The sequence below is a fragment of the Bombina bombina genome, chromosome 1 (assembly GCF_027579735.1).
Source record: "Bombina bombina isolate aBomBom1 chromosome 1, aBomBom1.pri, whole genome shotgun sequence".
Classification (NCBI taxonomy): domain Eukaryota; kingdom Metazoa; phylum Chordata; class Amphibia; order Anura; family Bombinatoridae; genus Bombina; species Bombina bombina.
In genome coordinates this window covers 1,030,471,670-1,030,499,418 of record NC_069499.1, presented here as the reverse complement: position 1 = coordinate 1,030,499,418, position 27,749 = coordinate 1,030,471,670, and the positions used below count along the sequence as shown (strand labels likewise).

The window sequence follows — 27,749 nt, the reverse complement described above, 5'->3', positions numbered from 1 at the left end:
TTTGTAACAGGTGAATATTCAAGTGACAGGGTGCACTGTACAAATATAGTAAAGTAACAGTATCTACAATGATATTAGATGCTTGCCTCTAAGAGGGACACTTAAGATATATATATATATATATATATATATATATATATATATATATATATATATATATATATCTATCAAATATTATTCATGTAAAATACATAGAAATATATATATATATATATATATATATATATGTATATATACATATAGGAATAGATATGCAGGTATAGGTATATACTTATATATATATATACATATATATAAATATACATATAGGAATAGATATGCAGGTATAGGTATATACTTATCTATATATACATATATATAAATATACATATAGGAATAGATATGCAGGTATAGGTATATACTTATATATATATATATATATATATATATATATATATATATATATATATATAAATGTGTGTGTGTATTTAAGGATAAAAATAACATTATCCTGTAAGTGAAGAACATTGGAATGTGAAATATATACAGTAAATATATGTGAATGCACACGTGATATTCTAAGGTTAGCAATAAATGTACTTCTAGTGCAGTTAAAGATCGGGCAGGAGTGTTAAATAATGCTCCACTCGTAATCTAGCACTAAATGTGTTATAACATTCTGGGGTTGATCACAGAAAAATGTATTAAAAATTATTTATCTACAAAACACCCCTAGATTTTAATGTTGATTTACTGTAGAAAATCATTGGATATTTTTTTTTCTAAAAGATTGTGAAGGATCCCTTTGTTCTCACTGAACCATTACACATTTTCTTATACCACTTTTCATAGACTTTTTTCTTTAAATATATTTCAGGCCACCTCAGCTTTTTCTTTTCTTTTTTTTTTTACTAACAAAACTGAAGGTAAGTATAAGAAGGGGTAATAAGTCTTTCATAATACTTTGCACATGAAATAAACTTTTTAGGTAAGGAAGCAAAACAATTAATTGTAACCAACCTGTACAAAGAACACCTGCAAACACCCAGCACTGTCCAAATTTAACAGGACCACTTAGATTCCAGCTACGTAGAATGGCAACACTCCCATTCCATCGTGTAGGACTCGATCCGCCAGAGTAATCCCCACTCCAGTTTCCCACCGTAACTCCATTGTCATTATTACTGTTGACCTAAAAAATGAAATGACACCCGTTTCTGTTTTAGTGTACATGATAATGAGAATTTATTATATTAAAACTGTTGAAACAGTCCAAATTTGTTTTTGTTTTTTAGTTTTTTTATCACTTCATGCTCACCATTGCACTTAGGACTCTTGCCACATGTATAGGATTATTTCTCTTAGACACTTCAGTTCCTCTATCCCTCCTGTAGTCTAGGCTACTGTTCAGTAGTTTGAAGATAATGTCTATAATACCTTCCTCAAACTGTATAAAAAACAAAATAAAAACATTCCGTCATATCAAGACCTAGAATAATAAATGGCCTTTCTAATTTGAGTCATTCCAATCAATTTGTCAACACTTTTCCTCACACCTTCTGTACATGTGCAAAATGTAAAAAAATATGTTCCACTCCATTTACATACACAAATTACAGTGCCAAGATATTACACAGTAATATGACATTAGGTGTATTACTACAAAGTATTATGGCCAAAGGCCTTTGCATGAACCATAGAAGAAGAGGGCCCTGTGAGTCTCTTATTGCTGTAACTACTTTTATATGAGATGATACACAAGCGAGATGGACATGAGAGCTTACATATTAAAGGAAGTACATTGGGAGGGTGATAGATCAGAAGTATATCTAGTGTAGTTTGTACGCATGCTGTACAATATATATTTCAACTGGGTGCTTTAAACATTGAAAGTTGAAACAAGTCTTACAGAACAAGGCAACCATTTGTACAGAATATGTGCAGTTCTATACATCTTGCAGGCAGGAGTGTCTGCAGATAGGAAGTAAGTAATGAGAAAGAAGAGAAGTAGAACAGCCTATATTCAAAAAAGACTCACTGACTGGTGCAGAGGTAAGGCCAGACCTGAATCTGGGTCATCCAGGTTGTAGCTTAGCTGTCTTTTGGCTGAACCACTAGAGAGCTTTGACTGGTTTAAAATTTAAAGGGAACAGTCCACTGCAACACCCTAGTCTTTACTTTTACGAATTTTTTGATTCAATTAGGATATTTTGACGCAATATGTCCTTCATAAAACCATGTTGAGGCCTACTGATAATATTGTTATTCAACATGTATTCCTGAATACTATCCCTTAATAATCTTGAAAGGAGTTTCCCCACCATGGATTTTAAACTCACAGGTATTTCATTTCCCAGCTGATAATTTTTAAATATGGTCACTGCATCTGCTTTACACTACTGTTTTGGTACAACCCCCAGAACAGAAAGAATATTTTGATCACTATTTCTCATTTGCTCTCTCAATTGAGTATTTGAAAAGAGCTGTACATTTTAGGTATTGCCAGATTCATGCAGGCATTCATTCTGGTTGGTGCCTTTATTTGCTAAAGTCATATAACTTATTATCTTATTAGTACCAACATCCCAATCAATATCTGGGTTATTAAAACCTTGCATGATTAAAACTTCCCCCATATGTGCTACTTTTTCCATCTGAGATTAAATTTGACCTTCCTTGTCAATATTAATAATTAAAGGTCTGTAGAATATTTATTGTCCTCTTAGCACCTGAGCAAATTTCTTCCCGTAATCAGTGTTATAATATAATAACTCATTAATATTAGGCTTTAATTAAGGTTTAACATATGTGACTCCAGTAATTGAAGTCCATTCTATGAAACGGTTCTGCTGAATTGAGTTGCAGTCACAGATAATCATTTGTGTTCCTGTTCACCAAGCTTTAGTTTGTTACTGTTTTCTATTCGAGTTTCCGGTACATCTGTTTGCCTTAGCACTCACCCTAGACTCCTATGTCATAAAGTGATGTTGGCTTTATTGTTTATAGTTGCTACAGCTTCTTTAGTGCAGCTCAAGATCTATCTAAAGCAAAGGCTACTAATCTTCATAACATCACCTCTGCCAACTCATCTCCACCTGTGACAGAGATAGGCAGAGCGGAAATGTAAGAATAATTACAGAGAAGGACCCAGATATGGGAGAATGCAAAGCAGTTGACGGCTTTGTATGTTAGGGTCATGATTTTGAATGGTATTTTTGAGGCTACAGTAAGTCAATGGAGTTACTGCAGAGAGCTGCAGCAGATGTGGAGCAATGTACAAGGAGCATGAGTCTAACAGAAGTGTTCATGATGGTTTTGCTGTTGGGACAGATGGTATTTTGGAGGAACAGATATGATAGGGTTATAGCAAATCTAAGGACTGATTGTGAAGGGTGAAGGAAAGTTGTAAATTAAGGAAGCAGACATAAGCGGTTGAGCTAATGAAAAAATTATCCACAATATTTGAGATTTGGGGAGCAGTAAGAATAGATGAAGGCAGAAAAAAGGAGCTACATTTTGGAAAATATTGGAAAAAATAAAGAACTTAACTATAGAACCTAGAGATGTCTAGAATGAAATCTGAAGAGAACGAGAGCTGAGTCTTGTGGGACCCCAGTAATGAGTTCTAAAGTGTAAGAGGATGTGCCAGAGAGCTCTTTGCTTAAAGTACAGCTAGAGAGGTAGAGATAGAACAGCAGTAGGGTTATGTCAGATATTTTGATGGGGTACTGGAGGATATATTTTGTGGCAATTTCTGGGAAAAAACACATCCAATTAGAAAACTATACTATGTCCTATTTCTTATAATTCTTTATTTCTTTGTGCAAAGCTTCTCAGGAGCAAAAAAAAAAAAAAAAAATTAAGGACAACAGAAATATTATAAAAACTGGATGATTTTTTTTTTAATTAATGAAGGACTAGAAGAGTTTTGAAACTAATAATTAAAACACAGCTGAACTACTTTCCAAAATGTTTTGGTGGGGTCTTACAAAAATTGGAATCCAGTGTTTATGTAGAGATATTCAGTTAAGGCGGTGATTACCTCTCAATGGACCATAATAATTTGGCTTAGTGAAATAACTGATAACAATTTAACAGTGTAGGTATATAAATAAGATAGAGGGTTTGACCAGTTTACAGAATACTCAAGGTTTTGTCCAGTATATGATTAATTATGACAACAGAATATTGTTAATTTGGGGTGAAAAAACCCCTCACTCACTTGACCATAGTCCCACTGCCTGCTTGCCCGAGAATTTGCGCTCCCATAGGCAATTACTCCAATATCATTCAGAACATATTCATTTCTGTCTTGATTGTTGCTCATGAACACATCATCACCTTAAAAAATGTTACTTAATCAAGCATGTATTTTAATCACAGTTTATTTGCATTTATTTGCATGCAGTTTTCATTCATTAACATACTGATTACAGCACACTAGAATAGGAAGAAGACAAATGAGAAATGCAAGTATGTAGGCCTGCTATGTATAGTTGTGTGTATTACCGAGCACATCAATTCATGGAACTTTGAATAGATTAGGTGAAAAAATATCCCTATTGTATTGAATTATATTGTGACAGCTAAGAGTTTCCTTTCTGTCAAATGCTATATGGTTAAATAGCTAATATGATATGAAGGAATAATAAAAGTTTTATCTTAGTAAGTGAATAGTATATAATTACAGTTTCAAAAATGTATTAATCCCAAAGCAACACAACACATATGGCTTAACAGCTGCAGAGTAAAAACTGTGCAGTCATCCTCTTTCTTGGTGGAATAAGAGTATAAATAATTTGCTATTCAAAGCTTTGAAGAGGAGGTTAATGATGAACTAATTATATATATATATATATATATATATATATATATTGCCCAAAGCAGAAAAATGTTGATAAAAGAATGTGAAGAGATAGAAAGCTGGAACATCACTCATTAAGAAAAACGTGTGAAAATACTACTACTAGGAGTTAATTTTTTGTGCAATTGAATAATTTTTAATGGTTATGAAAAACAAAATCTGCTTGGTAGCCTTGTATTATCTGAAATTTCCCAATTATCTGATGTTGTGAACTTCCAGGTATATGTAGCAGATAATCTGCCATGCACTCTGTAGCTAGGTAGAAACATTTATAGAATTGCACATTATAGAGGTATTGCACTCGTCTATAATGTGTTCCAAGTGATCCAACCCATTTTACCTTCTGAGGTAAATTAAATTGTAAACAAATAAAAAAAGTATTTTACTTTTATGTTTAATCCACTACCTATACTGAAAATGTCAATATTGCAGTATTGGTTGTGTTAAAGGGATACTGAACCCAAATTGTTTCTTCATGATTCAGATAGAGCATGCAATTTTAAGCAACTTTCTAATTCACTCCTATTATCAATTTTTCTTCATTCTCTTGCTATTTTTATTGGAAAAAGAAGGCATCTAAGCTAAGGAGCCAGCCAATTTTTGATTTAGAACCCTGGACAGCATTTGTTAATTGTTGGGTGATTTTATCCACTAATCAGCAAGAACAACCCAGGTTGTTCACCAAAAATGGTCCGGCTTCTAAACTTACATTCTTGCTTTGCAAATAAAGATACCAAGAGAATGAAGAACATTTGATAACAGGAGTAAATTAGAAAGTCGCTTACAATTGCATGCTCTATCTGAATCACAAAATAAAAAAATTGGGTTCAGTGTCCCTTTAAAGCTATGTAAAAAGAGGCAGCAGCAGACTCTACTTGGAATGCAATTAAATCCTATTACCTACAAACAATAGGTACATTGTATGTTTGTTTTATTTTTTTCAAAAATATAGGCCTAGATTACGAGTTGTGCGTCAGGTTTAAAAAGCAGCGTTAAGAGGTCCTAACGCTGCTTTTTAACGCCCGCTGGTATTACGAGTCTTGCAGGTACAGGTGTACCGTTCACTTTTTTGGCCAGACTTGGAAATATCGCAAATCCACTCACGTCAATTGCGTATCCTATATTTTCAATGGGACTTGCATAGTGCCGGTATTACGAGTATGCCAAAAAGTGAGCGGTAGACCCTCTCCTGTCAACACTGGTAACGCATTTAAAAGTCAGTAGTTAAGAGTTTTACACTAAAACGCCGTAGCATAAAACTCTTAACTAAAGTGCTAAAAAGTACACTAACACCCATAAACTACCTATTAACCGCTAAACCGAGGCCCCCCCACATCGCAAACACTAAAATAAATATTTTAACCCCTAATCTGCCAAACCGGACATCGCCACCACTATAATAAATATATTAACCCCTAAACCGCCACACTCCAGCATCGCAAACACTAGTTAAATATTATTAACCCCTAATCTGCCGTCCCTAACATCGCCGACACCAACCTACATTTATTAACCCCTAATCTGCTGCCCCAACGTCGCCGCCACTATATTAAATGTATTAACCCCTAAACCTAAGTCTAACCCTAACCCTACCCCCCCTAACTTAAATATAATTAAAATAAATCTAAATAAAATTACTACAAATCACTAAATTATTCCTATTTAAAACTAAATACTTACCTATAAAATAAACCCTAAGCTAGCTACAATATAACTAATAGTTACATTGTAGCTATCTTAGGGTTTATTTTTATTTTACAGGCAACTTTGTATTTATTTTAACTAGGTACAATAGTTATTAAATAGTTATTAACTATTTAATAACTGCCTAGTTAAAATAAAGACAAATTTACCTGTAAAATAAAACCTAAGATACAATTACACCTAACACTACACTACAATTAAATTAATTAATTACCTAAATGAAATATAATTAATTACAATAAAATTTTTTTTATCTAAAGTACAAAAAAACAAACACTAATTTACAGAAAATAATAAAGAAATTACAAGATTTTTAACCTAATTACACCTAATCTAATCCCCCTAACAAAATAAAAAAGCCCTACCCTACACTTAATTACAAATAGCCCTTAAAAGGGCCTTTTGCGGGGCATTGCCCCAAAGTAATCAGCTCTTTTACCTGTAAAAAAAAATTACAATTCCCCCCCAACATTAAAACCCACCACCCACACAACCAACCCTACTCTAAAATCCACCCAATCCCCCCTTAAAGAAACCTAACACTAACCCCCTGCAGATCACCCTACCGGGAGATGTCTTCACCAAACCAGGCAGAAGTGGACCTCCAGACAGGCAGAAGTCTTCACCCAACCGGGCAGAAGTGGTCCTCCAGACGGGCAGAAGTCTTCATTCAGACAGCATCTTCTATCTTCATCCATCCGGCGCGGAGCGGGTCCACCTTCAAGACATCCGACGCAGAGCATCCTCTTCATCCGAGGGCTGAATGAAGGTTCCATTAAATGACATCATCCAAATGGCTTTCCTTCAATTCCGATTGGCTGATAGAATTCTATCAGCCAATCGGAATTAAGGTAGAAAAAATCCTATTGGCTGATGCAATCAGCCAATAGAATTTAACTTCAATCCTATTGGCTGATCCAATCAGCCAATAGGATTGAGCTGGCATTCTATTGGCTGTTCCTATCAGCCAATAGAATGCCAGTTCAATCCTATTGGCTGATTGCATCAGCCAATAGGATTTTTTCTACCTTAAAGGGACATAATACTCATATGCTAAATCACTTGAAACTGATGCAGTATAACTGTAAAAAGCTGACAGGAAAATATCACCTGAGCATCTATATGTAAAAAAGGAAGATATTTTACCTCACAATCTCCTCAGCTCAGCAGAGTAAGTTCTGTGTAAAAAGTTATACTCAGCTGCTGCCAGCTACAGGTAAAAAATGTAAAAAAAATGAAGAAATTAACTGCAGCCAATCAGCATCAGCAGTGCTGAGGTCATGAACTTTTACTGTGATCTCATGAGATTTGACTTAACTCTCATGAGATTTCATAGTAAGCTTCCTTTACCTGATTGGTGAAATAATATGAGAGTGCACGAGGCTCATCCCCTTAACTATCCTAGGACAGACACAATAAAATGCTGCTTAGAAATCCTTTACAATGGGATGTGGCTACTGAGGAACTTTTGAGATAAAATATCTTTCTTTTTTACATAGAGGTGTTCAGGTGATATTTTTTAGTCAGCCTTTTACAGCTATGCTGCATCACTTTCAAGTGTTTAAACATTTGGGTATTATGGCCCTTTAATTCCGATTGGCTGATAGAATTCTATCAGCCAATCAGAATTGAAGGGACGCCATCTTGGATGACGTCATTTAAAGGAACCTTCATTCAGTCGTCGGCCGTCGTATGAAGAGGATGCTCTGCGTTGGATGTCTTGAAGATGGACAAGCTCCGCGCCAGATGGATGAAGATAGAAGATGCCATCTGGATGAAGACTTCTGCCCATCTGGAGGTCCACTTCTGCCAAGTTGGATGAAGACTTCTGCCCGTCTGGAGGTCCACTTCTGCCCGGTTGGGTGAAGACGTCTCCCGGTAGGGTGATCTTCAGGGGGTTAGTGTTAGGTTTTTTTAAGGGGGGATTGGGTGGGTTTTAGAGTAGGGTTGGTTGTGTGGGTGGTGGGTTTTAATGTTGGGGGGGGAATTGTAACTTTCTTTACAGGTAAAAGAGCTGATTACTTTGGGGCAATGCCCCGCAAAAGGCCCTTTTAAGGGCTATTTGTAATTTAGTGTAGGGTAGGGCTTTTTTATTTTGGGGGGCTTTTTTATTTTGTTAGGGGGATTAGATTAGGCGTAATTAGTTTAAAAATCTTGTAATTTCTTTATTATTTTCTGTAATTTAGTGTTTGTTTGTTTTTGTACTTTAGTTAATTTTTTATAATTGTAATTAATTGTATTTAATTAAGGTAATTCATTTAATTGTAGTTTAGTGTTAGGTGTCATTGTAACTTAGGTTAGGTTTTATTTTACAGGTAAATTTGTCTTTATTTTAAGTAGGTAGTTATTAAATAGTTAATAACTATTTAATAACTATTGTACCTAGTTAAAATAAATACAAAGTTGCCTATAAAATAAAATTAAACCCTAAGATAGCTACAATGTAACTATTAGTTATATTGTAGCTAGCTTAGGGTTTATTTTATAGGTAAGTATTAATTTTAAATAGGAATAATTTAGTGAATTGTAGTAATTTTATTTAGATTTATTTTAATTATATTTAAGTTAGGGGGGTTTAGGGTTAGGGTTATACTTAGGTTTAGGGGTTAAAAACTTTATTATAGTGACGGCGACTTTGGGGGAGGCAGATTAGGGGTTAATAAATATAGGTAGGTTGCGGCGACATAGGGGGCGGCAGATTAGGGGTTAATAAATATAATGTAGGTGTCGTCGATGTTGGAGGCAGTAGATTAGGGGTTCATAAGTATAATGTAGATGGCGGCGGTGTCCGGAGTGGCAGATTAGGGGTTAATAATATAATGTAGGTGTCGGCGATGTCGGGAGCGGCAGATTAGGGGTTAAGTGTAAGATTAGGGGTGTTTAGACTCAGGGTTTATGTTAGGGTGTTAGGTGTAGACATAACTTTTGTTTCCCCATAGGAATCAATGGGGCTGCGTTAGAAGCTTTACACTGCTTTTTTGCAGGTGTTTTTTTTTTTCAGCCGGCTCTCCCCCATTGATTCCTATGGAAAAATCGTGCACAAGCACGTTTTACCAGCTCACCGCTAACGTAAGCAGCGCTGGTATTGAGGTGAGATGTGGAGCTAAATTTTGCTCTATGTTCACTTTTTTGCAGCTAACGCCGGGTTTGTTAAAAACCCGTAATACCAGCGCTGTCTGCAAGTGAGCGGTGAGCATAAACTGCTCGCTAGCACCGCACAGCCTCTAACGCAAAACTTGTAATCTAGGCAATAGTTTTTTCAGATGTTTAGCTGCGGCTCCATATGCCTAACAGGACTACAGCCTCAAGTTGAAATTTGGATGTTTGAAAGCCTGTGAATGCACATTGACGTATCTTTTTGCTCTTTTAAGAACACCAGTTCTGAAGATGTTTGCTTAAACTGATAAACATGGATTCATTTTCTTAATAAAGGGATCATAGAACATTTGAGCTTAGATATCTAGCTCAGATATTAAAGAGAGATTAAACAGTTTGGGTAAATATGAAAGAGCACAAATGTGTTTATAAGGCTATGCTGGCCTTTGCTCAAATGAAGATAATGTTTAAAAATAATTTATAATTAATTAAAAACACATTTAAGAGAAATGTACGGTTAGATTACAAGTCGTGCGATGACTGCAGCACACGCATGCAATATGTTTTTTCTTTAGGCTTCCTCGAGCGTCTTCAGCCTCTCTAGCATCACCAGTTCTTATCTTATTGAATATTATTTAATAACATAGGGACTGGAGAGGTTAGAAAGGCTGAAGACGCTCAAGGGATCCTAAAGAAAAAAACATATTGCATGCGTGTGCTGCAGTCATCGCACGACTTGTAATCCCTGTGGTAGTTTCTTATAAAATACAGATTCAAGGTAGAAATAGTCTAATAATAGGAAATACATTTATTACACATAAGTAACTATATGTGCATATGGTATATACTGTATATATATATATAAATAAACAAAATAATGCTTAAGATGAAAAAAAGTTCCTATATTTCTGCCAAGACCAGTAGCAATGGATGATTAGACACCTGTGATGTTGATTATGCTTTACACTTACACTCTGCATTGCTTTTGTAATGTGTATGTTGCTATGATGGAAGTAAAACGTGAAGTTGGCGTTGTGCGTCTTATAACAAAACAAAAATCTATTTTGCAGCCACATGAAAATAAAAATAGCTTTAACTGAGGAGTGGAATAGTTATATTGTCATCCTGATACACTGCATTATAATAAATGGATGTTAGAATTGAGTTAAATGAAATCACACTCCTGAGTACCTGATGCCCACGGATTGAAAATCACCATGAACTCTCCTGCTGATCGGGATGTTGTACGTCCCACACTGGTGATTTGAACGCCCATTTGATAACTCCCAACAACCGCATTGACTGGAATATTCATTAAAATATTTTGAGTGTTATTACTGCTGGTTTCCATTTTAGCGCTCCAGGATGTGGTGCTGCCAGATCTAGAAACCGGCATCACTGCTCTTGTATTCGTGGATTCTGACGGGGAGGGACCTGGCAGAAAGGATTTAAAAACAGTAATAAATCAAAATAACATCTCAAACAGCTTAGAAATGCTGTAAGTTTAGAAGTTTTGTCAAACTAAATATAGTGTTTAAGGTATTGTGAATAAAGTTCAAAATGGCAGCAGCACTGTCTAAGCACATTGTACTGGTGTCCTTTTCGGCCTTTACTTTTATATTTGAGGGTGCAGAACCCTGCAGTGTGCACTTTGTTTATATTGCCCTGAGGGTGTGGAACACATTTACAGTAAATTATGTATAATGTATTGTTACCAGTATGTTTTTTTGTAGAACATGATTACCTGTGGTTACAGTTAAGGCTAGACTGTCACCCTGTCTCATTGCTCTGTTGAAATTGAGTGAGACTGAGAATGGCTGACCTCTCCTTACAATGAGAGTTTTGTTTATGTAGTCATTGGTCCTGTGAGCGATTGCGTTAGCTTGTCGCTGAAAGTTTGCGCTGATCAGTTGCAGTGCTGAAAGACAAACAATTGTTTATTGAAAGATAGTATTTTTTTTTATTATATATTCAATAATAATCTAAACAATCTTTAAATAAGTAAGATTATGAACAGTCCTTTCCAAAAACTATGTGTGTCTGTGCGTGTGCATATATGTATTCACTGCACCCACACACACACAGACAAAGGCACACACACTACTCATATACAACTTTTACAGTAAGCTTATGGATATGCTGAAATTAAACTCATCCCCTACAGAATTACATAATATAATAAATATGTGATGAGGGTTAGAATTACCACACACACACATAGAATTACCACACACACACATTTTAAACAACAACAATCATATTACTGCAAGTGTTTATTAAAATTCTGAAGATAAATTTACACCCTACAGAATTTCATTATATACTGTATATATATATATATATATATATATATATATATATATATATATATATATATATATATATATATATATATATATATTTTATACTGGATTCTTTGGGGTCAATTTATCAAGCTCTGTACGAATACAATTGGCTGTGAATCTGCAGGGGGCGCTATTGCACCAGCAGTTCACAGGAACTGCTGGTGCAATGATAAATGCCGACAGCGTATGCTGTCAGCATTTATCAATGTGCAGCGGACATAATACGCTACATTGTATCATGTACGCTCGCACTATAATAAAATGACCCCTTTCTGTGGTCTGTCAGACACCTAGATTTACAGTCCTGCGTTAGCCGTCAAAAGCAGCGTTAAGGGCTCCTAACGCTGCTTTTTACCGCCCGCTGGTATTTAGAGTCAGTCATGAAAGGGTCTAACGCTCACTTCCAAGCCGCGACTTTTCCATACCGCAGATCCCCTTATGCCAATTGCGTAGCCTATCTTTTCAATGGGATCTTCCTAACGCCGTTATTTAGAGTCTTGGCTGAAGTGAGCAGTAGACCCTCTACCGACAAGACTCCAGCCGCAGAAAAAAGTCAGGAGTTAAGAGCTTTCTGGGCTAACGCCGGTTTATAAAGCTCTTAACTACTGTGCTCTAAAGTACACTAACACCCATAAACTACCTATGTACCCCTAAACCGAGGTCCCCCCACATCGCCGCCACTATAATAAATATTTTTAACCCCTAATCTGCCGACCGCACACCGCCGCCACCTACATTATCCCTATGTACCCCTAATCTGCTGCCCCTAACATCCCCGACGCCTACATAATATTTATTAACCCCTAATCTGCCCCCCAATGTCGCCGCTACCTAACTACACTTATTAACCCTTAATCTGCCGACCGGACCTAGCCGCTACTCTAATAAGTGTATTAACCCCTAAACCGCCTCACTCCCGCCTCAAAAACCCTATAATAAATATTATTAACCCCTAATCTGCCCTCACTAACATCGCCGACACCTAACTTCAAGTATTAACCCCTAATCTGCCGACCGGACCTCGCCGCTACTCTAATAAATGTAATAAACTTAAGTTAGGATTTATTTTACAGGTAATTTGGTAATTATTTTAACTAGGTAGCTATTAAATAGTAAATAACTATTTAATAGCTATTGTACCTAGTTAAAATAAATACAAAGTTGCCTGTAAAATAAATATAAATCCTAAAATAGCTACAATATAATTATTCGTTATATTGTAGCTATATTAGGGTTTATTTTACAGGTAAGTATTTAGTTTTAAATAGGAAGACTTTAGTTAATAATATTTAATTTATTTAGTTAGATTAAAATTATATTTAATTTAGGGGGGGCGTTAGGGTTAGACTTAGCTTTAGGCGTTAATACATTTGTTAGAGTAGCGGCGAGGTCCGGTTGGCAGATTAGGGGTTAATACTTGAAGTTAGGTGTTGGCAATGTTAGGGGGTGCAGATTATGGGTTAATACTATTTATTATAGTGTTTGCGAGGCGGTTTAGGGGTTAATACATTTATTATAGTGGCGGCGAGGTCCGGTCGGCAGATTAGGGGTTAATAAGTGTAGGTAGGTAGTGGCGACGTTGGGGGTGGCAGATTAGGGGTTTATAAATATAATATAGGGGTCTGCGATGTTAGGGGCAGCAGATTAGGGGTACATAGGAATAATGTAGGTTGCGGCGGTGTACGGAGCGGAAGATTAGGGGTTAATAATATAATGCAGGGGTCAGCGATAGTGGGGGCGGCAGATTAGGGGTTAATAAGTGTAAGGTTAGTGGTGTTTAGACTCGGGGTACATGTTAGGGTGTTAGGTGCAGACCTAGAAAGTGTTTCCCCATAGGAAACAATGGGGCTGCATTAGGAGCGTAACGCTGCTTTTTTGCAGGTGTTAGGTTTTTTTCAGCCCAAACTACTCCATTGTTTCCTATGGGGATATCATGCACGAGCACGTTTTTCCAGCTAGCCGCTACCGTAAGCAACGCTGGTATTGAGAGTTGAAATGGCGGTAAATTATAGTCAACGCTCCCTTTTTGGAGCCTAACGCAGCCCTTCAGAGAACTCTAAATACCAGCGTTATTTAAAAGGTGTGGGGGGAAAAAAAACACGCGTAGCTAACGCACCCCTTTGGCCGCAAAACTCTAAATCTAGCCGTTAGTGTTTCATATGTCAATCCGATTTTAACTTTTTGCTAACATTTGAAGGACAGATTACCTAACATTTAGATATATAAGTCACCCAATTAATCATCAAATGTGCTGCTCTTATTTCATTTTTTTTTTTTTTTTTTGAAAAATATTTTTTTTATTGAGGCAATCAAAACATACACAAAACAATTACCGGTTGAAGGGCAACATCACAAGTACAGTAATGCAAGAGACATTGGTTACATAGTGCAATATCCCAATTAATAGGAAACCACATCTCGCCTAGTTGGTTCCCGATATTACCCTACAACATTTCACCTCATTTTATTGATATATCTGCATAGTGTCATCCATGGGACAGAGATCCACCCAAGGGATCTGAAAACTAGGATATAGTTGGAGACACATTTTTAATACAGTAAAATCATATGGAGAGTCGAGAAGACTACAGGCTCAAGCTGATCCCGCCTAAACATCTAAAAGAAGATTAGACATTACACAGTAAAACACAGTGACATGTGTGAACTATAAACAATATAACAACACAATTTGGTCCTATGTGGGTTTCATAAATTAGTCTGAGAACTAGAATAGATGAAACTAGGACTGTTCACAGTACTATTGCTGTGGCGGGCACAATTCAAAGAGATTGAAAAAATATAGAGGTTGTACATGGAAAACACATGAAGTTGTCGCACTTGAACCTTAACCATCACAGCATCAATTCTCAAACCATAGTGAATATATATATATAGGATGATAGTCATATTAAAAGTTAAACATTATAGGGATAGACATACTGCAGATATTAAGACACATAGGAATAGTCATAATGGAACTATCATTATTAAGATCCGGAGAGCCATCTTTACATAACTATAAGTACAAGCTAAGGCAAAAGCTCTACGGACAGGGCAGAGACTGCATAACTCTGCTAAAAGGGAGTATGGAGGATAAATTATTTATCCATTACCACACATGTGTGTGTGGGGGGGGGGCGGACCCAGACCTGATAATGACATTCCCCTCATTAAATAAATTGTACAGTTTAGCTTACTCATACCGTAAATGCGCTCTCTCACAAGACAGGGGAATACATATTTTCTGGAGGGGACTACATTAATGCTAGGAGAACATTCTCATTTTGTATTATGTGTAGTCAGGAGTTCTAGAATGTCACATAAGACAAACTCTAGGGGCATTAAGTCAAGCATATGGCTATCTATGCGTTATAATTAACTTGATTACTGGCTTCATGTGATATAATCTATATAAGGGACATCAGGGGAATTTTAAGCAGCGTAATCCTCTGTTGGACCTGTACAGAGTATATCTGTAATGTTAGACTATGGACCTCTGACAATAGCATATAAAAGAGATAGTGACTGAGTCTCAGTAGAAGCTCAATATGTTAGCTTATATAGAATAGAAAACATTTTTAAATTAACCATAGACATAGCTCTGATCTATAGAATATAATAGAAAACAACAGATAAATTAAATAAGTAAATAACAGAGCAACTGCCCCTCCCACAGAATTATGGTTATAAAGGAGCTATAAACACTGGGTATTAAGTAGTAGAGGTCTAAACAGCCCTCGAAAGAATTTTCATAAACCAGCTATAATAATACATTTAGGAACTAATGGGTTTGAGAGGTACGAACAGTTAGACCTAAATCAAGATAGGGGACACAAGTAACTTTGATAGAACATAACAAAAAGTCCCAACATACATTTAGAGGCATTGGAAGTGGAGTTGCCTGTTGACACAGAAAACACAGTTCTAAATAAATATAAGTGAGAATGTGACTCCAACATACATTAATCTCCAGAGTCTTTCGACCTAACACAGTGTCATTAGTCTGGGGATGGTTCGTATGTTGTTCCGACTAAACCGCACAGGCCCCTGCAAACCCAATAGAAAACAGCATCCTCCTATGGATAGATGCAAATACTCGGACAGCTTCATCCCACTCCAGATCTCTGGGCCCTCCAGCACCACAGGCCGCAATAGGCTGGGACCAGGCAGCCCCGGGTAAAGCTTGAATCGTGTGCATATGTGCAAGGGGACAGCTGTCCAACATGTTCTCTCAGCGAGTGTCTCTCCCGAAATGCCACCGTTACCTTCTCTTTAATAGCGATCTGGTCTGGTGTAGAATCTTTCACAGACGGGACACTAGTGATCCATACAGAGTCAAAATCTTTAGGCGAGACCGCAGCTCTGCTTCCACCTTCCTGGGTTCCGGTAGTAAGTATGGGGGCTTTAGGCAGTGTAATCTGCTCCCCGACCTGCAAGACCAGTCCCAGGGCATGCTGCCCATTCTCAGATCTGTCCTGGGGGATTGCGGTGAAGTTAGGCATGGAGGGTTTACATGCAGCTAGTGTCTGGTCCACAGAATTAGAGTAGCGATCATTTTCCATGGTTGGTCCAAGCATGTCAGGGCACTGCTGCGTCCTACACGGGGTAACATCTTTCTGACCAGCAACCACCTCAGGTCTTGGTCTATTGCGTAGTAAAAAGTCGTCCATTCTGCTGCTGATCTTGTGCTCAAATTCTGCAAAGAGGGTCAGCAGCTCTGAATAAGAGATCGCCATCCTGCTCACAACAGTAGTTTACATAAAAGTAGTAGGAGAGGAGAATTTACTTTGTTCTCCTAGTACCCAGTCACCCGGGGGGGTACTGAGGTTTACCTCCATGAGGCCGCCAGAAATCTCAGCAGTCCAGTCTGAAGACTCCACATCAAAATAATATGTGCAAGTTCCAATCCAGCAACTTTTGTTCTCTTTTATTCGATAAATTCTCCCTTTTATCAATCTTAAAAACTGATTTTTGTCTTTTTGCAGCTAGGAGCCCAGAGAATAAGCTGCCATCCTTGAGATCAGTCAGGCTCCGCCCCCCTCTTATTTAATTTTTATTATAAAAATTGGAGATATAAAGATAACTGTATCTGCTGTTAGTCACTCAGTAGAACCTATTATTGAGGAATTAGTTGATTGTCCCATAGTTTAATGAATCAGTTACATATTTTAACTTCGTTTGAAAAGCATAATTATGTTATGGGAGAATCTTTTTTTTTTTTTAAATTAAACCCACTGGAGGAGAATACATTTATATTCTACATATCTGATTTAGATATTTTCTTTCACATACGGCTAGATTACAAGTCTTGCATTAGGCTTAAGAAGCAGCGTTGGCTGGTCCCAACGCTGCTTTTTAACGCCTGCTGGTATTACGATTCTTGAATTTACAGGCTCAGCGCTCACTTTTTTGGCCAGACTCGGAAATACCGCAAATCCACGTACGTCAATTGCGTATCCTATATTTTCAATGGGACTTGCATGGCGCCGGTATTATGAGTCTGACCAAAGTGAGCGGTACACCCTCTCCTGTCAAGCCTGGTACAGCATTTTAAAGTCAGTAGTTAAGAGTTTTACACTACAACGTCGTAGCATAAAACTCTTAACTAAAGTGCTAAAAAGTACATTAACACCCATAAACTACCTACCTAAACCGAGGCCCCCCCACATCGCAAACACTAAAATACATTTTTTAACCCCATAATCTGCCAAACCGGACATGCCTCCACTATAATAAATATATTAACCCCTAAACCACCGCACTCCCGCATCGCAAACATTAGTTAAATATTATTCAATCAGCCAATAGGATTGAGCTGGCATTCTATTGCCTGTTCCAATTAGTCAATAGAATGCCAATAGAATGCCAGATTGCATCAGCCAATAGGATTTTTTCTACCTTAATTCCGATTGGCTGATAGAATTCTATCAGCCGATCAGAATTAAAGGGACGCCATCTTGGATGACGTCATTTAAAGGAACCTTCATTCAGTCGTCAGACGAAGAAAGAAGAGGATGCTCTGCGTTGGATGTCTTGAAGATGGACCCGCTCCATGCCGTATGGATGAAGATAGAAGATGCCGTCTGGAGGACCACTTCTGCCAAGTTGGATGAAGACTTCCGCCCGCCTGGAGGACCACTTCTGCCCAGTTGGGTGAAGACGTCTCCCGTTAAGGTGATCTTCAAGGGGTTAGTGTTAGTTGGGGGGGGGGTATTTGTACTTTTTTATTTCAGGTAAAAGAGCTGATTACTTTGGGGCAATGCCCCGCAAAAGGCCCTTTTAAGGGCTATTTGTAATTAAGTATAGGGTAGGGCTTTTTTATTTTGGGGGGCTTTTTCATTTTGTTAGGGGGATTAGATTAGGTGTAATTAGTTTAAAAATCTTGTAATTTGTTTATTATTTTCTGTAATTTAGTGTTTGTTTGTTTTGTACTTTAGATAATTTTATTTAATTGTAATTAATTGTATTTAATTTAGGAAATTAATTTAATAATTGTAGTGTAGTGTTAGGTGTAATTGTAACTTAGGCTAGGTTTTATTTTACAGGTACTTTTGTATTTATTTTAGCTAGGTAGTTATTAAATAGTTAATAACTATTTAATAACTATTGTACCTAGTTAAAATAAATACAAAGTTGCCTGTAAAATAAAAATAAACCCTAATCTTAGGGATTATTTTATAGGTAAGTATTTAGTTTTAAATAGGAATAATTTAGTTAATTGTAGTAATTTTATTTAGATTTATTTAAATTATATTTAAGTTAGGGGGGGTTAGGGTTAGACTTAGGTTTAGGGGTTAATATGTTTATTATAGTGGTGGCGACATTGGGGGTGGCAAATTAGGGGTTAATAAATGTAGTTAGGTTGCAGCGACATTGGGGGCAGCAGATTAGGGGTTAATAAATATCATGTAGGGTTCGGCGATATTGGGGGCAGCAGATTAGGGGTTCATAACTATAATGTAGGTGGCGGCGGTGTTCGGAGCGGCAGATTAGGGGTTAATAATATAATGTAGGTGTCGGCGATGTCGGGGGCAGCAGATTAGGGATTAATAAGTGTAATATTAGGGGTGTTTAGACTTGGGGTTCATGTTAGGGTGTTAGGTGTAGACACACTGAACGCTGCTTTTTTGCAGGTGTTAGGTTTTTTTCAGCCGGCTCTCCCCCATTGATTCCCATGGGGAAATCGTGAACACGAGCACGTTTTACCAGCTCACCGCTAACGTAAGCAAAATTTGCTCTTCGCTCACTTTACTGCGGTTAACGCCGGGTTTCTAAAAACCCGTATTACCAGCGCTGTCTGCAAGTGAGCGGTAAGCATAAACTGCTCGCTAGCACCGCACCCCTGTTAACGCCAAACTCATAATCTAGCCGATAGGCTTTTAAAATTCTGTTGTGAAATAGAACAAGGAGTTCCTATTATGCCTTTTCAAACATGTATTTACAATGGTTGGCAAGATATTACAGGCAAGCAATAGTAGCAGCCTAGTTGGCACTGTTGTGTGGGAATAAACTACTTGGCAGATTGCATAAATCATATTCTGTTACTAAATTTTAGCCTAATTTTTGTTAATAAGTTTTGTCCTTATTTGACACTAAAGCATTATAAGATAATTTAAACTATGCAAACATGCATATCATACTGACAAACTACACAGCAATGTGACCTAGATTCTAAGTCTGGTAGGGGAGCCATATTGATAGAGACAGCAAGGTTCTAGTATGAGCAATACAAACAACAACTATTTCATCATTTCAAATGAAAGTGCAAGAATGAAGGAATTATGACCCAGAGCTAAACAGACACGAAGGAAGATCTTATCCCATCCTGGGGCTCTCCTTCCTCTACCATTTATCTGTGTGGTTGTGTCCACATATACAAACCTATTGTCGCTTTTACTTCTACACTTGGCCAAAGCAAGATGTTGGCTTATCAAATGGTAACATTTTGCTGTTGCTATTAATTGTGTAAACTTCTTGCTGTTCACTTGTCAATAGGAAAACATGGGTACTTTGGTGTTAATATATATGATGCATTAAAACTCAGTAAAGAAAAAGAGTACGCACGCAAAAAGCTAGACTTCAGATCTCACGATTGCAATATTGTATTCGCCCTATAGACCTATACAATACCTATATAATACCTATATTCGTGCGTTAACCCATCACAATAAACATCACAATACCTCTACTACACTACTTAAGCCCTAAACTGCCACAACCCCATCACAATTAATCCCCTACTCTATTAACCCCTAAACCACCACAACCTCCATCGCAATGAACTCTCTACACTGCTTAACCCCAAACCACCACAACCCCATTGCAATTAACCCTTACTCTATTAACCACTAAGCCACCACAACCCCCATTGATATAAACCCCCTGAACTATTAAACCCCTAACAGCTAACCCCCCAAGACCGCTAAACTAAGATCCCTACGTTAAAAAAAATAAAAAAACACTAACTAAACAAAAACATTACACAAAAAAACACTCTACTAAAATTAAAGTACCCTAAAAAATAAAAAGTCTACCTAAGAAACCCTATCCTAAAAATATCCTGAACCAAGTTTTAACTAACCATCCTGAATCCGGCTCCTTAGTTGGTTAGCGGTTGGTCCACAGAGACGGCTGTATTCTTTTTTCATGGCGGCAGTGGTCCTCATCTTCCATGGCAGTCCTCTGGTGCAAAATTCTCTTTTCTTCCACCCGATGCATCTTCATGCTGTCCACGCAGCACACTGAAGTTTGAATACAGGTTTCCCCCTTTTATAGAGCTGTCCTTGCAGTTCTATTGGCTGATTTTTCAATTCAAATTCTTATCAGCCAATATAAATGCAAGGACATCCCTTTAATAGGGGAAACCTGGATTCAAACTTCAGTGTGCTGTGGGGACAGTATGAAGACGGATCGGGTGGAAAAAAAGAAGAAGACCACCAGAGAACTGCCTAGAGGACTGTAATGGAAGAAGCGGATTGCCCCCATTGACCTCCTGCTGCTGTGGACCCATTGCTGTCCCCTAAGGAGCTGGATTTAAGATGGTGAGTTAAAACTTGGAGTTCTAGCCTTCGGTTTTATTTTTTTTTGGGGGGGTTATTTTTAGTAAATTTTTATTTTAGGTGAACTTTTTTTATTGTTTATGGTACTTTAGTTTTAGTAAAGGGCTTTTTTATTTTTGTGTATTTATTTTAAACTGGTAGTTTTTTTTATATAGGGGGTCTTAGGTTAGGGGTTTTGAGGGGTTAGCTATTAGGGGATTAATAGTGTAGGGGGTTGATTGCGATGGTGTTTGTGGTGATTAAGGGGTAATAGTGTAGGAGCCAATTGCGAGGGAGATTGTGGCAGTTTAGGGGTTATTAGTGTAGGAGGTTAATTGTGCTGGGGTTGTAAAAGTTTAGGGGTTAATAGTATAGTGGGTTTATTGCAATGGTAGGTTATTTCAGTTTAGGGGTTAAATAGTATAGCTATTAAATATTGTAGGTTGGTATACTTTAGTTTAAAATTTTACGTTGTATTTAGTGCAACTTTTTTTAAGCCTAACCCCTTTACGTAAGTTATATATATATATATATATATATATATATATATATATATATATATTTATATATCAAAAAGATATGAAAGTAAACATATAGTGCTAGATTACAAGTGGAACGCTAATTTATCATGCAACCGTAAAGGGGCAAATTCCCCCGTTTACTGTGGCACGATAAATAACCTTTGTATGCAAACGATAAATAACCAGCCATTACAAGTGCTCGAGGTAGCAATTAGCGCTCTAAAAATTAACCAGAGATCAGATCTCTGGTTAATTTTATAAACGTCCCCAATTTCCCCAAAATGGTGTAAGCTTCAATTTTAATTAAAAAAGGTATCATCTTTATTTATTTATTTTAAATAACTGCACAAAGCAGGTTTTAGGGGTTAAAGTAAGTGGGTGTGGGTATTAGAAAAAAACAGCACTGAAAAGTGCCTTTACATTGTGGTCTATGGGGGCTGTGTGTTCACTCTAAATATATATGTATATGCTTATACACATATAATTACGTGTTAATATGTGTGTATACACACATAAACACATAAATGTATATGCATATAATCATATACATGTATATTTTAAATGTGCTGCCAATCGATGCACAGCTTACTCCCTTTACTGCGCTAGGTTCGGTGCTGCATATGACGACATCAGAACGAGGCTCCCATTGGAGCCTATAAAAGCGTGCCTGAAATACCAGCGCACATTTCTATTCCTTAATTTTTATGGTTCAGATACAGCATGTACAAAATTTAAAGAGGCTTTTCAATTTACTTCTACATATTTGGCTTATTCTCTTGGTATCGTTTGTTTTAACACAAACCTAAATATTCTCAGAAGCAGCAATGCATTACTGATTGCTAGCTGGTGATATGCACACATATGCCTCTTATCATTGGCTCAGTTGGTCCCAGTAGTGCATTGCTGCTTTGAAGCTAACTTTAACTATCTGCTAGATTACGAGTCTTGCGTTAGCCTTAAAAAGCAACGTTGAGAGGTCCCAACGCTGCTTTTTAACGCCCGCTGGTATTACGAGTCTGGCAGGTACAGGTGTACCACTCATTTTTATTCCGCGACTCAAGTTTACCGCATATCCCCTTACGTCAATTGCGTACCCTATCTTTTTAATGGGATTTGCCTAACGCCGGTATTACGAGTCTTGGAGAAAGTGAGCAGTACACCCTCTCCTGTCAAGAGTCCTACCGCATTTAAAAGTCAGTAGTTAAGAGTTTTATGGGCTAACGCCGTAACATAAAACTCTTAACTAAAGTGCTAAAAAGTACAGTAACACCCATAAACTACCTATTAACCCCTAAACTGAGCCCCCCCCCCCCACATCGCAAACACTTAAATAAAGTTTTTAACCCCTAATCTGCTGACCGGACATCGCCGCCACTTTAATAAATATATTAACCCCTAAACCACCGCAATCCCGCCTCGCAAACACTAGTTACATTTTATTAACCCCTAATCTGCCGTCCCTAACATCGCTGCTACTATATTAAATTTATTAACCCCTAAACCTAAGTCTAACCCTAAGTCTAACCCCACCTAACTTAAATATAATTTGAATAAAACGAAATAAAATTACTACAATTAAATAAATTATTCCTATTTAAAACTAAATACTTACCTATAAAATAAACCCTAAACTAGCTACAATATAACTAATAGTTAGATTGTAGCTAGCTTAGGGTTTATTTTTATTTTACAGGCAAGTTTGTATTTATTTTAACTAGATACAATAGTTACTAAATAGTTATTAACTATTTAATAACTTCCTAGTTAAAATAAATACAAAAGTAACTGTAAAATAAAACCTAACCTAAGTTACAATTACACCTAACACTACACTATAATTAAATTAATTTATTAAATTACCTACAATTAAATACAATTAAATAAAATAAACTAAAGTACGAAAAAACCCCCCACTAAATTACAGAAAAAAATAAAATAATAACAAGAATTTTAAAACTAATTACACCTAATCTAATCCCCCTAATAAAATAAAAAAGCCCCACAAAATAATAAAAATCCCTACCCTATATTAAATTACAAATAGCCCTTAAAAGGGTCTTTTGCGGGGCATTGCCCCAAAGTAATCAGCTCTTTTACCTGGAAAAAAAAATACAATACCCCCCCAACATTAAACAACACCACCCACACACCCAACCCTACTCTAAAACCCACCCAATACCCCCTTAATAAAACCTAACACTAACCCCTTGAAGATCACCCTACCTTGAGACGTCTTCACCCAGCCGGCACAAGTGGTCCTCCAGAGGTGCAGAAGTCTTCATCTGATCCAGGCAGAAGAGGTCCTCCAGACGTGCAGAAGTCTTCATCCAGACGGCATCTTCTATCTTCATCCATCCGGAGTGGAGCAGGTCCATCTTGAAGCCAGCCGACGCGGAGCATCCATCCAGACTGACGACTACACAATGAATGATGGTTCCTTTAAATGTTGTCATCCAAGATGGCGTCCCTTGAATTCCGATTGGCTGATAGGATTCTATCAGCCAATCAGGAATTAAGGTAGGCAAAAATCCTATTGGCTGATCCAATCAGCCAATAGGATTGAGCTTGCATTCTATTGGCTGATTGGAACAGCGAATAGAATGCAAGCTCAATCCTATTGGCTAATTGGATCAGCCAATAGGATTGAACTTCAATCCTATTGGCTGATTGCATCAACCAATAGGATTTTTCCTACCTTAATTCCGATTGACTGATAGAATCCTATCAGCCAATCGGAATTCAAGAGACGCCATCTTGGATGACGTCATTTAAAGGAACCATCATTCGTCGTGTAGTCGTCAGTCTGGATGGATGCTCCGCGTCGGCTGGCTTCAAGATGGACCCGCTCCGGATGGATGAAGATAGAAGATGCCGTCTGGATGAAGACTTCTGCATGTCTGGAGGACCTCTTCTGCCCGGATCGGATGAAGACTTCTGCCCCTCTAGAGGACCACTTGTGCCCGGCTGGGTGAAGACGTCTCACGGTAGGGTGATCTTCAAGGGGTAAGTGTTAGGTTTTATTAAGGGGGTATTGGGTGGGTTTTAGAGTAGGGTTGGGTGTGTGGGTGGTGGGTTTTAATGTTAGGGGGGTATTGTATTTTTTTTTCATGTAAAATAGCTGATTACTTTGGGGCAATGCCCCGCAAAAGGCCCTTTTAAGGGCTATTTGTAAGTTAGTATAGGGTAGGGATTTTTATTATTTTGGGGGGGTTTTTTATTTTATTAGGGGGGTTAGATTAGGTGTAATAAGTTTAAAATTCTTGTAATTTTTTTATTTTTTCATACTTTAGTTTAGTTTATTTAATTGTAGGTAATTATTTAGTAAATTAATTTAATTATAGTGTAGTGTTAGGTGTAATTGTAATTTAGGCTAGGATTTATTTTACAGGTACATTTGTATTTATTTTAACTAGGAAGTTATTAAATAGTTAATAACTATTTAATAACTATTGTACCTAGTTAAAATAAATACAAAGTTGCCTGTAAAATAAAAATAAACCCTAAGCTAGCTACAATGTAACTATTAGTTATATTGTAGCTATTTTAAGGTTTATTTTATAGGTAAGTATTTAGTTTTAAATAGGAATAATTTATTTAATTGTAGTAATTTTATTTAGATTTATTTAAATTATATTTAAGTTAGAGGGTGTTTGGGTTAGGGTTAGACTTAGGTTTAGGGGTTAATAACTTTATTATAGTGGCGGCAACGTTGCGGCAGCAGATTAGGGGTTAATACATTTCATATAGTTGTGGTGATGTTGGAGCAGCAGATTAGGGGTTAATAAATATAATGTAGGGTTCGGCGATGTTGGGGCAGCAGATTAGGGGTTCATAAGTATAATGTAGGTGGCGGCGGTGTCCGGAGCGGCAGATTAGGGGTTAATAATATAATTCAGGTGGCGACGATGTTGGGGTCAGCAGATTAGGGGTTAATAAGTGTAATATTAGGGGTGTCTAGACTCAGGGTTCATGTTAGAGTGTTAGGTGTAAACGTAAATTTTCTTTCCCCATAGGAATCAATGGGGCTGCGTTAGGAGCTGAATGCTGTTTTTTTTGCAGGTGTTAGTTTTTTTTCAGCTGGCTCTGCCCCATTGATTCCTATGGGGAAATCATGCACAAGCACGTTTAGTCAGCTCACCGCTACCGTCCGTAAGCAGCGATGGTGTTGAGGTGAGATGTGGAGCTAAATTTTGCTCTCCGCTCACTTTTTAGAGACTAACGCCGGGTTTAAAAAAACCCTGTAATACCAGCGTTGTCTTAAGTGAGCGGTGAGCTAAAACTAAGCATTAGTACCGCACCCCTGTTACAGCAAAACTCGTAATCTCGGTGTATGTGTTTAAATCATCTACAGGTGTTAGACGCATAGGAGTCAATTCCAATATTTTCAGTTACATTTTAGGCTGTTTTCTATTGCTCCCTATATGCCTTTTTCAACATCACAATAATCACAATCAAAATAATAACACCATTTCCTTAGTGTAAAAAGATCTGATCAATATGTGAAAAGTCATCTATACAATGTGTAGCCATCTGCTATGGCTACCACAAGCCACCTCACTGCAACTACATATAGATAACAATAGGAATACATCAAATTCAACTGCCAATGACACTTGATAGAAGCTCAACACCCACTGACTGACCGATAATACACATCAGCAACAGATCTGTGTATGTTTGGATTCGAAAAACAAGATAGTGGTGCCCATGCCAGCAATTGTGACAGCCCTTTATGCTCACAATGGCATCATGCCACATAAAAAAGGTACTTAACATGTCATCATCATTAATTAAATATAAAACACACACAAAACATATCTACTATATCAACAACTGCAAAATCAATACATATATCTATCATATCTCTCTCTCTATATATATATTTATCCATCTATCTATCTATCTATCTATCTATATATATATATATATAGAGAGAGAGAGAGAGAGAGAGAGAGAGAGAGAGAGAGAGAACAAAAATTCCACACTCACTGATTTTCTTCGTAAAACGTGGGATTACCTTCACTCAAAATTAGTTTTGAAATAAAGGCAAATCAAAGTTTTGCAATAAACCCAGTGAGTGTGGTATTTTTGTCTGTCCTATTAATATTTATTTTGTGATACCCTAGTAGCTGACATGTAAAATGAGAGTGCATGCCCCCCACACATGATGTATATATATATATATATATTCTGTAAAAAATCACCACTCCAATTACTACACTCATGGGGGCATATTTATCAAGAACGCTGCTCCATAAACTGTCCGCCTACTCTGAGGCCTCGGACAGAAATCGCCAGAAATCCACCCGATCGAATACGATTGGGTTGATTGACACCCCCTGCTGAATCTTCAGGGGGCGGTTTTGCACCAGCAGTTCACAAGAACTGCGGGTGCAATGATAAATGCTGACAGCGTATGCTGTCGGCATTTATTGATGTTCAGCGGAAATGATCTGCAATATCAGATCATGTCCGCTCGCACAATCATAATTATGTCCCATGGACTTTATTAACTCCATTAAATTTCTCAGTTTTATTTTTAATGGGACTAAGAAATATTGTCTTTTTTTTTTTTAATTATGAATTTTAAAATTAGTAAAAAAATGAATCTAACATTAAACTTGTTAAAAGAATCCAATTGTAACATCATACTCAAAAGCAGCTTTATTCTCCAGGTTTTGTAGATTTAAAGATATATAACAAGCAGGCAATGTTAACATTATTTTACATATGAGTACAAGTATAAAGTACAGAACATATTTTAATGTAATAGGCATTTATTCATTTACAAAAGCAACTTCAGCTAGTTATTAGGAAAGAAAAATAAACTGATTTGAGGAGTTTGTTACTACTCACATGTCATGATGCTCTTTATAGGTTCTGCAAAATGATAAGGTGTCCAAGGAAAAGTGATTATGGGAAATGTTTTTTTCACTCTTTATATCCCCAAAACTCCAGACTTCCTTAAACCACAATACATTAAATATGCAAATGCTATGGGTGAGGCTTTTACTAATTAGTTTCCAATATAACATATTCTTATGCAACACATACATGCTGAGGGTTGATTAAGGCTGGGTGTGGGCAGCTGAGAAAGCATCCGTGCAAAGCAATATGCAGAGCCTGTTTAGGGACATACCAATTAAGATTACTCAGGGAGCTAAATTAGTTTCATTGTGGCATTTCACGTGTAGACATATGA

At 37.0% G+C, this 27,749-nt stretch overlaps 1 protein-coding gene across 1 annotated transcript in view; it reads right to left on the bottom strand.

Annotated features, from left to right (window-relative positions):
- Window positions 1-27,436, bottom strand: part of LOC128640853 (protein-glutamine gamma-glutamyltransferase E-like) — a 76,573-nt gene extending 49,137 nt beyond the window's left edge. Inside the window, exons 1-6 of the mRNA XM_053693300.1 lie at window positions 27,404-27,436; window positions 11,388-11,561; window positions 10,835-11,077; window positions 4,202-4,320; window positions 1,298-1,426; window positions 1,000-1,171 (exon numbers count right to left, since the gene is read on the bottom strand). Coding sequence (XP_053549275.1) covers window positions 1,000-1,171; window positions 1,298-1,426; window positions 4,202-4,320; window positions 10,835-11,077; window positions 11,388-11,561; window positions 27,404-27,410 — 844 coding nt within the window. The 5' untranslated portion in view covers window positions 27,411-27,436. The remainder of the gene's footprint in view (window positions 1-999; window positions 1,172-1,297; window positions 1,427-4,201; window positions 4,321-10,834; window positions 11,078-11,387; window positions 11,562-27,403) is intronic.
- Between the last annotated feature and the right edge of the window lie 313 nt (window positions 27,437-27,749).